The 12,113-nt window shown below is 39.4% G+C and overlaps 1 protein-coding gene across 1 annotated transcript in view; it reads right to left on the bottom strand.

Annotated features, from left to right (window-relative positions):
- The window catches only part of LOC102167784 (multidrug resistance-associated protein 4-like), a 172,357-nt gene that overhangs the window by 20,258 nt on the left and 139,986 nt on the right, over nt 1-12,113 (bottom strand). The window contains 1 exon segment of the mRNA XM_021065399.1: nt 65-237. Within this exon segment, the coding sequence (XP_020921058.1) occupies nt 65-237 (173 nt within the window).

Here is a 12,113-nt window from a genome sequence, read left to right as displayed (position 1 = left end):
AAAATATTTCCCATTTACTACATTTAAAATTTGGAATCCAGGTTTCATGGATCCCAGCTCCTACCTTGGATCTACATTGGATGTGGCTTTGTCAATAATCAATATCTGATTTTTCCTGAGAATAGCCCTGGCAAAGGACACCAGCTGTCTCTGTCCAGCACTCAAGTTCGATCCAGATTCTGCTAATTCAGTATTCAGTCTCCCAGGGAGACCTTCAACGGCTTCTTTAAGCTGAACCTGTGGATACAGAAAGAATGACATTTTCCTCAACAAACTGCTACTGAAGTAGACAAGCCTCTTAGACATTCGAGCTCTGAGGGCCTCAGGACTTCCTACATATCTTACATGTGCAGCCAGGTGATGGGGGGAGCTCCTGCCAGTGAGCGATCACTGAGAAAGATGCTAGAGTCAATATAGGACAGAAAGAATTCCTGGAGAAACACAATGATGGGGTGATTTCTCATTCAAAGAGACATCACTGTGGTAACAGGGTCAATTCCAGAAGCATACATAGAAACCACACACTTTGTGAAGTAAACCCATGTTTATTTTTATTATCATAAAGTTCCAAATGTAGTTTAAAAAGGCAATATTATCCTCTACCACTTCCACGACCTCATTATTAGAATTCAGAGGCTACTAAATTTTAATTTTGGCTCCTACAGATCAATTAAGTATAAGTTTAGGCCAAGTTCTACAGTAGTTGGTTTTTTTTTTTTCCTTTTTACTATAGCACCTACAGGAAATAGAAGTTCTTAGGCTGGGGCCGAATCAGAAGTACAGCTGGGGGTCTACACCACAGCCACAGCAACACCATAGCTGAGCTGCATCTGTGACCTACACTGCAGCTTGTGTCAATGCCAGATCCTTAACCAACTGAGTGAGGCCACGGATGGAACCTCCATCCTCACAGAGACAATGTCCAGTTTGTAACCTGCTGAGCCACAACGGGAACTCCAAGACAGTTTTTAACAGGATTTGTCTCCTAATTAACATAACCTCTCTGTCCATGGAAAACTATATTATAAAATTCTAGAGTAATTTTACTACCTAAGAATCTGTGAAGAGAGATCTCAAGCTGGGAGACAAATAGAAAAATGATTTACTAGGAGTTCCCACTGTGGCTCAGCAGGTAATGAATCTGACTAGTATCCATTAGGATTCGGGTTCTATCCCTGGCCCTGCTCAGTGGGTTAAAGATATGATGTTGCCTGAGCTGTGGTGTAGGTTGCAGAGGTGGCTAGGATCTGGCATTGTTGTGGCTGTGGTGTAAGCTGGCAGCTGTAGCTCAGACTCAACCCCTGGCCTGGGAACTGCCACATGATCTGGGAGGGGCCCTAAAAAAAAAAAAGAAAAAAGAAAAATGATTTACCGGTATTTTCAGTTTATTTAATACGTTTGTGTGTGTGAGTGTGTACACATACACTTCCCTCCGTAAATTCTGAGCCTATTAAATATTTCACAACCCTTCTCTAAAGCATCTGTAGCCTTCAGAGTCACATGAGGGGGAAAAAAAATCTGTGTCTATTTGTAAAAAATAGATAATGGATCTATCTATCAAGATAGGATTGTAAAAGATATTGTACATTCTTTTTTAATTTTATTTATTCCTCACTTTATTTTTACTTACTCAATGAATTTTATTACATTTACAGTTGTACAGTGATCATCACAACCCCATTTTAGAGCATTTCCTTCCCCAAATCCCAGCCCATCCCCCACCCCCCACCCTGTCTCATTCGGAAACCATAAGTTTTTCAAAGTCTGCGAGTCAGTAACTGCTCTGCAAAGAAGTTCATTGTATCCTTTTTTCATTTTGCACATGTAAGTGATAGCATTTGATTTTGGTGTCTCACCCGTCTGACTGACTTCACTGAGCATGATAATTTCTAGGTGCATCCATGTTGCTGCAAATGCCGTTACTTTTCTTTCCTTTTAATGGCTGAGTAACATTCCATGTGTATATATACCACATATTCCTTATCCACTCTTCTGTCGATGGACATTTAGGTTGTTTCCATGTCTTGGCTATTGTATATAGTGCTGCAATGAACATTGGAGTATGTTGTGTCTTTTCGAGTCATGGTTTTTTTCTGGATAGTGCCCTGGAGTGGGATTGCTGGATCAAATTCTATTTTTAGTTTTCTTAGCAATCGCCATACTGTTTTCCACAGTGGGTGCACAAATTTACACTCCCACCAACAGTGTACTAGGGTTCCTTTTTCTCCACACCCTCTCCAGCACTTATTGTTGGTAGACTTTTGGATGATGGCCATTCTGGCTGGTGTAAGGTGGTACCTCAGAGTGGTTTTGATTTGCATTTCTCTAACAATAGGTGATATTGAACATCTTTTCATGTGTTTTTGGCAATCTGTCTTCTTTGGAGAACTGTCAGTTTAGATCTTCTACCCATTTTTTGATGGGGTTGTTTGTTTTTTTGGTATGGAGCTGCAGGAGGTGTTTATAAATTTTGGAGATTAATCCCTTGTCATTTGCAAAGATTTTCTCCCATTCTGTGGGTTGTCTTTTTGTGTTGTTTGGGGTTTCCTTTGCTGTGCAGAAGCTTTTAAATTTAATTAGGTCCCATTTGTTTATTTTTGTTTTTATTGTCATTATTCTAGGAGGTGGATCTGAGAAGATGTTGCTGTCGTTTATGTCAGAGAGTGTTTGGCCTGTGTTTTCCTCTGAGAGTTCTATAGTAGCTGGTCTTATATTTAGGTCTTTAATCCATTTGGAGTTCATTTTTGTGTATGGTGTTAGGGGGGAGTGTTCTCAGTTCATTCTTTTCCATGTGGCTGTCCAGTTTTCCCAGCACCACTTATTGAACAAGCTGTCCTTTCTCCATTGTATATCCTTGCCTCCTTTGTCATAGATGAGTTGGCTGTAGGTGTGTGGGTTTAATTCTGGGCTTTCTATCCTGTTCCACTGATCTATAGTTCTGTCTTTGTGCCAGTACCATGCGGTTTTGATGATTGTTGCTTTGTAGTATAGTCTGAAGTCCGGGAGCCTGATTCCTCCAGCTCCATTTTTCTTTTTCAGGATGTCTGTGGCTCTTCTGGGTCTTTTGTGCTTCCAAACAAACTTTAGAATATTTTGTTCGAGTTCTGTGAAAGATGTCCTTGGTAGTTTGATAGGGATTGCGTTGAATCTATAGATTGCTTTGGGTAGTAGAGTCATTTTGACAATATTGATTCTTCCAATCCAAGAGCATGGTATGTCTTTCCATCTGTTTTTGTCATTTTTGATTTCTTTCATCAGCATCTTATAGTTTTCAGAGTAGAGATCTTTTTTTGCTTTTAGGTAGCTTTACTCCTAAGTATTTTATTCTTTTTGATGGGATGATAAGTGGGATTATTTCCCTAATTTCTCTTTCTAATCTTTTGTTGTTAGTGTATAGAAAAGTAGTATCCTGTGACTTTGCCAAAATCAATTATGAGCTCTAACTTTTTTCTGGTAGATTCTTTAGGATTCTCTAAGTATAGTTAACATATCATCTGCAAATAGTGATAGTTTTACTTCTTCCTTTCCAATTTGGATTCCTTTTATTTCTTTTACTTCTCTGATCACAATGGCTAGGACTTCCAAAACTATGTTGAAGAGTAGTGGCGAGAGTGGACATCCTTGTCTTGTTCCTGGTCTTAGTGGGGATTCTTTCAGCTTTTCACAATTGAGAATGATGTTAGCTCTGGGTTTGTCATGTGTGGTCTTTATTATGTTGAGCTAGGGTCCCTCTATGCCCACTTACTGAAAGGTTTTTATCAGAAATGGGTGTTGGATTTTATCAAAGGCTTTTTCTGCATCTATTGAGAGGATCATATTTTGTGTGTGTGTGTGTGTGTGTGTGTGTCTTTTTGCCTTTTCTCGGGCTGCACCCGCAGCATATGGAGGTTTCCAGACTAGGGGTCTAGTTGGAGCTACAGCCACCAGCCTATTCCAGAGCCACAGCAATACTGGGGTCTGAGCCATGTCTGTGACCTATACCACAGCTCACGGCAATGCCAGATCCTTAACCCAATGAGCGAGGCCAGGGATAAAATCCACAACCTCATGGTTCCTAGTTGTATTCATTAACCACTGAGCCATGACGGGAACTCCCCAGGATCATACAGTTTGTTAATGTGGTGTATCACAATGATTTATTCTTCAGTTTGTTAATGTGGTGTATCACAATGATTTATTTGCAGATATTGAAGAATCCTTGCATCTCTGGGATAAATCCCACTTGATCATCCTGTACAACCCTTTTTATGTATTGTTGAATTAGGTTTGCTAGTATTTTGTTGAGGATTTTTGCATTGATGTTCGTCAGTGAAATTGGCCTGTAATTTTCTTTTTTAATGGTATCTTTGTCTGGTTTTATTATCAGGGTGATGGTGGCCTCACAGAATGAGTTTGGGAGTGTTCCTGCCTCTGAGAGTTTTTGGAATAATTTGAAAAGGATAGGTGTTAGCTCTTCTCTAAATGTTAGACTGAACTCACTTGAGAACCATCTGGTACTGTACTTTGTTGGAAAATTTTAAATCACACTTTCAATTTCAGTACTTGTGATTGGTCTGTTCATCTTTTCTATTTCATCTTGGTTTAGTCATGGAAGATGATACTTTTCTAAGAATTTGTCCATTTCTTCTAGGTTTTCCATTTTATTGGCATATAGTGGCATGTAGTAGTCTCTTACGATCCTTTGTATTTCTTTGATGTCCATTGTTATCTCTCCCTTTTCATTTCTAATTTTATTGATTTGTCTTCTCTTTTTATCAATTTTGTTTATCAAGGGTTTATCAATTTTGTTGATCTTTTCAAAGAACCAACTTTTAGTTTCATTGATCTTTTCTATGCTTTTCTTCATTTCTATTACATTAATTTCTGCTCTGATCTTGATGATGTCTTCTGCTAACTTTCAATCTTGTCTGTTCTATCTCTAGCTGCTTTAGATGTAATGTTAGGTTGTTTATTTGAGCTTTTTTTTGTTTTCTGAGGTTGGCTTGTAATGCCATAAACTTCCCTCTCAGAACTGCTTTTTTTGCTTCCCATAGGTTTGAGAGTGTTTTATCTTTGTTCTCATTTCCTTCTAGGGACTTTTTAATTTCCTCTTTGATTTCTTCACTGATCCACTGGTTGTTTAGTCTGCATGTGATTGTGTGTTTTGCACTTTTTTTGTTGTTGTTGATTTCCAGTTGTATAGCATTGTGGTAGAAAAAGATGCTTGATAGGATTTCAGTTTTCTTAAAGTTATGGAGGCTTGATTTTGGGCACAGAATGTAATCAATCCTAGAGAATGTTCAGTGTGCACTTGAGAAGAATGTGTATTCTGCTGCTTTTGGATGGAATGTCCTATAAATATCTATTAAGTCCAGGTCTAATGCTTCATTTAGGGCCTGTGTTTCCTTGTTGATTTTCTGTCTGGATGATCTGCCCATCGCTGTAAGTTGGGTGTTAAAGTCTCTTGCTATTATTGACTTACTGTCAATTTCTCCTTTAAGGTTGTTAGCAGTTGCCTTATCAAATGAGGTGATCCTAAGTAGGGTGCATATATAATTGTTATATCTGCTTCTTGGATTGATCCTTTGATCATTATGTAATGTCCTTCCTTGTCACCAAAATATTCTTCATTTTAAAGTCTATTTTGTCTGATATGAGTATTGCTACTCAGTTTTCAATTCCTATTTGTGTGGAATATTGCCTTCCATCCTCTCACTTTCACTAGAAGTGAAATGGGTCTCTTGAAGACAGCATACATATGGGTCTTGTTTTTGTGTCCATTCAGCCAGTCCATGTCTTTTGGTTAGGACATTTAGTCCATTTACACTTAAGGTAATTATTGATATGTATGTTCTTATTGCCATTTTATTAACTGTTTTTGATTTGTTTTTGTTGCTCTTTTTTCTTTCCTTCTTCTCTTGTTCTCTCCTCTTGTGGTTTGATGATTACCTTTAGTGTGACATTTGAATTGATTTTTCTTATTTGTTTGTGTATCAATGGTAGATTTTTGGTTTGCAGCTGCACTGAAGTTTTGATATAGGACTCAATATGAGATTGTTTTATGCTGTTGGTCTCTTAATTGCAAGTGCATCTCCAGTGTCCTGTATTTGTAGGCTCCTGTTCTGACAATTTCTGATATTGGTAGTATAATTGGCATGAATAATTTCTTATCTTTACTGTATATATGCCTTTACTGGAGAGCCTTGTCATTTGTGGTATTTTTGTTTCTGGTTGTGGCCTTTTCTTTTCTGCCTAGAGAAGTTCCTTTAGGAGACGGGATTAAGATGGTGGAATAGAAGGACTGGAGCTCAACTTTTCTCCTAAAAACAACAAAATTCACAACTAAAGACTGAGCACTCTTCACCAAAATGGATCAGAAACCTTAGAAAAGATATCCTACTCCAGAAGAAAAAGAGGAGGACACATAAAGAGGTAGGAGGGATGACTTCGTGATATAAACAACCCCATACCTCCCCAGTGGGAAGGCCCACAGACTGGAAACTAACTGGTTCACAGAGACTCACCTACAGGAGTGAGAGTTCTGAGCCCCACATCAAACTCTCTCGTGTGGGGATCTGGCATGGGGAAAAAGAGCCCTGGAGCATCTGGCATTGAAGGCCAGTGGGGCTTGTGTGCAGGAGCCCCACGGGACTGGGGGACATGGAGACCCCATTCTTAAAAGGCGCACATGGACTTTACATGCACTGGGTCCCAGGGCAAAGCAAAGTCTCCATGGGAATCTGGGTCAAACCTGACCGCAGTTCTTGGAGGACATCCTGGGAAAACAGGGGTGAACATGGCTTGTTGTGAGGGAAGGACACTGAAAGAAAAACTCTTGGGAATATTCAGCAGTTGTGCCTTTCTCTGGAGGTAGCCATTTCGGGAAAATCTGGCTCCACCTGTCAGTCAGCTGTTGAGAAATCCCAGGGCAAACAACAAACCAGGTGGGATCACAGCCCCACCCCTCAATAGACAGGCTACCTAAAGACCCCTCAGGCACACAGCTGCCTCTAATCCCATCCAGAGATTAAGGCCCACCCACCAGAGGGATTAGATCAACTCGTCCTACCAGGGGTCAGGCATCAGCCCCTCCCATCAGGAAGCCTATAGCAAGCCCCCCATACCGACTTCAGCCACAGGGGGGCACACATCAGAAGTAAGAGAGGCTACAACTAGTATCTGTTTAAAGGTCACCACACCAAAAACCTATAAAAATGAAAAGACAGAGGACTATAACTCAGATGATGGAGAAAGGAAAACCCCCAGAAAAACATCTAAGTGAGGAGGAGATTCTTAGCCTCCAGGAAAAAGACTTTAAACTGATGATGCTGAAGATGATGCAAGACATTGGAAATAAACTGCAAAGATGGTTAATTTACAGGATACAATGACCAAAGAGATACAAGATATAAAACTTAAGCAAGAAGAGATGCAAAATACAATAACTGAAATAAAAAATTCACTAGAAGCAGCCAACAGCAGAATACAGGAGGCAGAGGAACGAATAAGCAAGGTGGAGGACAGATTAGTGGAAATTATGGATGCAGAACAGAAAAGAGAAAAAAGATTGAAAAAAAATGAAGAGAGTCTCAGAGAAATCTGGGACAACATGAAACGCACCAACATCCATATTATAGGGGTGCCAGAAGGAGAAGAGAGAGAGAAGGAGACAGAAAAAATATTCCAAAGATAGTAGCCAAAAACTTGCCTAACATGGGGAAGGAACCACTCACTCAAATCCAGGAAGCACAATGAGTACCATATAAAATAAACCCAAGGAGGAACACCCCAAGATACATATTAATCAAACTGACCAAACTTAAAGACAAAGAGAAAATCTTGAAAGCAGCTAGGGAAAAGAAACAAATAACATACAAGGGAACCCTGATAAGGCTATCGGCAGATTTTTCAACAAAAACCTTTCAGACCAGAAGGGATTGGCATGACATACCTAACGTGATGAAAGGAAAAAACCTCCAACCAAGATTACTCTACCCAGCAAGGCTCTCATTCAGATTTGAAGGAGAAATCAAAACCTTCACAGATAAGCAAAAGCTGAGAGAATTCAGCACCACTAAACCAGCCTTACAACAATTACTAAAGGAACTTCTTTAGGCAGAAAAGAACAAGAGAAGAAGGAAAGAAAAAAGAGCAGCAAAAACAAATCCAAAGTAATTAATAAAATGGCAATAAGAACATACATAACAATAATTACCTTAAACGTGAATGGACTAAACACCCCAACCAAAAGACATAGACTGGCTGAATGGATACAAAAGCAAGACCCATATATATGCTGTCTTTAAGAGACCCACTTCACTTCTAGGGACACATACAAATTGAAAGTGAGAGGATGGAAAAAAATATTTCATGCAAACAGGGATCAAAAGAAAGCTGGAGTAGCAATACTCATATCAGACAAAATAGACTTTAAAATGAAGAATATTTTAAGGGACAAGGAAGGACATTACATAATGATCAAGGGATCAATCCAAGAAGATGATATAACAATTTCAAATATCTACACACCCAACACAGGTTCACCACAATATATAAGGCAACTGCTAACAACCTTAAAAGGACAAATCGACAATAACACAATCATAGTGGGGAACTTTAACACCCCACTTACAGATCAACCAGACAGAAAATGGACAGATCAACCAGACAGAAAATCAATAAGGAAACACAGGCCCTGAATGATGCATTAAACCAAATGGACTTAATAGATATTTATAGGACATTTCCCCCAAAAGCAACAAAATACACGTTGTCTCAAGTGCACATGGAACATCCTCTAAGATTGATCACATCCTGGGCTACAAACCCAATCTCGGTAACTTTTAAGAAAATTGAAATCATTTCAAGCATCTTTCCTGACCACAATGCAATACGACTGGAAATCAACAAGAAAAAAACTACAAAACACACAAACACATGGAGACTCAACAACATGCTACTAAACAACCAATGGATCACTGAAGAAATCAAAGAGGAAATTAAAAAATACCTGGCAGCAAATGACAACCAAGATACGACACTCCAAAACCTATGGGATGCAGCAAAAGCCGTTCTAAGAGGAAAGTTTATAGCAATACAAGCCCACCTTGGGAAACAAGAAAAAGCCCAAATAAACGAGCTAACTTTACATCTAAAGCAGCTCGAGAGAGAAGAACATACAAAACCTAAAATTAGTAGAAGGAAAGAAATCATAAAGATCAGAGCAGAAATCAATGAAATAGAAACAAAGAAAACCATAGAACAGATCAATGAAACAAAAAGCTGGTTCTTTGAAAAGATCAATAAAATTGATACACCCCTAGCCAGACTTCTCAAGCAAAAAAGAAAGGACTCAAATCAATAAAATTAGAAATGAAAAAGGAGAAGTAACAATGGACATCACAGAAATACAAAGGATATAAGAGACTACAATATGCAATTATATGCCAATAAAATGGAAAACTAGAAGAAAAGGACAAATCTTTTTTTTGTTTGTTTGTTTCTTTTGCCATTTCATGGGCTGCTCCTGTGGCATATGGAGGTTCCCAGGCTAGGGGTCAAATCAGAGCTGTAGCTGCTGGCCTACGTGAGAGCCACAATGCAGGATCCGAGCCACATCTGCAACCTACACCACAGCTCATGGCAACGCCAGATCCTTAACCCACTGAGCAAGCCCATGGATTGAACCTGCAACCTCATGGTTCCTAGTCTGACTCGTTAACTGCTGCACCACGACGGGAACTATGACAAATTCTTAGAAAAGTACAATCTTCCAAGACTTAACCAAGATGAAATAGAAAAGATGAATGGACCCATCACAAGAACTGAAATTGAAACTGTGATTTAAAAACTTCCAACAAACAAAAGTCCAGGACCAGAAGGCTTCACAGGCAAATTCTATCAAACATTTAGTGAAGAGCTAACACCTCTCCTTAAGAAACTATTTCAAAAAATTGCAGAGGAAGGGATACTCCCAAACTCATTCTAGGAGGCCACCATCACACTGGTACCAAAACCAGACAAAGAGTCCACCAAAAAAGAAAACTACAGGCCAATTTCACTGATGAACATCGATGCAAAAGTCCTCAACAAAATCCTAGCAAACCACATCCAACAATACAGTAAAAGGATTGTACATCATGATCAAATGGGATTTATCCCAGGGATACAAACATTCTTCAATATCCGCAAATCCATCAGTGTGATACACCACCATGAACAAACTGAAGAATAAAAACCATATGATCCTCTCAATTGACGCGGAAAAAGCCTTTGACAAAATCCAACACCCATTTCTGATAAAAACCCTTCAGGAAGTGGGCATAACAGGAACCTACCTCAACATGATAAAGGCCATATTCGACAAACCCACAGCGAACATCATTCTCAATGGTGAAAAGCTGAAAGAATTCCCACTGAGATCAGGAACAAGACAAGGATGTCCGCTCTTGCCACTACTCTTCCACATAGTTCTGGAAGTCCTAGCCACAGCAGTCGGAGAAGTAAGAGAAATAAAAGGAATCCAAATTGGAAAGGAAGAAGTAAAACTATCCCTATCTGCAGATGACATGATACTACACCTAGAGAATCCTAAAGACTCTACCAGAAAACGGTTAGAGCTCATCCACGAATTTGGCAAAGTCGCAGGATACAAAACCAATACACAGAAATCGATGGCATTTCTATACACTAACAATAAAAGAGCAGAAAAAGAAATTAGGGAAGCAATCCCGTTTACCATCGCATCCAAAAGAATAAAATACCTAGGAGTAAACCTACCTAAAGTGGCAAAAGACCTGTACTCTGAAAACTATAAGCCACTGATGAAAGAAATGAAAGATGACACCAATAGATGGAAAGACATACCATGCTCGTGGATTGGAAGAGTTAAAGTATCAAAACGACTATACCACCTAAGGCAATCTACAGATTCAGTGCAATCCCTATCAAACTACCAAGGACATCTTTCACAGAACTCGAACAAAATATTCTAAAGTTTGTTTGGAAGCACAAAAGACCCAGAAGAGCCACAGACATCCTGAAAAAGAAAAATGGAGCTGGAGGAATCAGGCTCCTGGACTTCAGACTATACTACAAAGCAACAATCATCAAAACCGCATGGTACTGGCACAAAGACAGAACTATAGATCAGTGGAACAGGATAGAAAGCCCAGAATTAAACCCACACACCTACAGCCAACTCATCTATGACAAAGGAGGCAAGGATATACAATGGAGAAAGGACAGCTTGTTCAATAAGTGGTGCTGGGAAAACTGGACAGCCACATGGAAAAGAATGAAATGAGAACACTCCCCCCTAACACCATACACAAAAATGAACTCCAAATGGATTAAAGACCTAAATATAAGACCAGCTACTATAGAACTCTCAGAGGAAAACACAGGCCAAACACTCTCTGACATAAACGACAGCAACATCTTCTCAGATCCACCTCCTAGAATAATGACAATAAAAACAAAAATAAACAAATGGCACCTAATTAAATTTAAAAGCTTCTGCACAGCAAAGGAAACCCCAAACAACACAAAAAGACAACCCACAGAATGGGAGAAAATCTTTGCAAATGACAAGGGATTAATCTCCAAAATTTATAAACACCTCCTGCAGCTCCATACCAAAAAAACAAACAACCCCATCAAAAAATGGGTAGAAGATCTAAACTGACAGTTCTCCAAAGAAGACAGATTGCCAAAAACACATGAAAAGATGTTCAATATCACCTATTATTAGAGAAATGCAAATCAAAACCACTCTGAGGTACCACCTTACACCAGCCAGAATGGCCATCATCCAAAAGTCTACCAACAATAAGTGCTGGAGAGGGTGTGGAGAAAAAGGAACCCTAGTACACTGTTGGTGGGATTGTAAATGGGTGCAACCATTGTGGAAAGCAGTATGGAGATGCCTCAGAAAACTAAACACAGAACTACCATTTGATCCAGCAATCCCACTCCTGGGCATCTATCGAGAGAAAACCATGACTCGCAAAGACACATGTACTCCAATGTTCATTGCAGCACTCTTTACAACAGCCAAAACATGGAAACAACCTAAGTGTCCATCGACAGAGGAGTGGATCCAGAAGAAGTGGTACATATACACCATGGAATAT

The sequence above is a fragment of the Sus scrofa genome, chromosome 11 (genome assembly GCF_000003025.6).
Source record: "Sus scrofa isolate TJ Tabasco breed Duroc chromosome 11, Sscrofa11.1, whole genome shotgun sequence".
Taxonomy (NCBI): domain Eukaryota; kingdom Metazoa; phylum Chordata; class Mammalia; order Artiodactyla; family Suidae; genus Sus; species Sus scrofa.
This window is presented reverse-complemented; position numbering and strand designations above follow the sequence as displayed.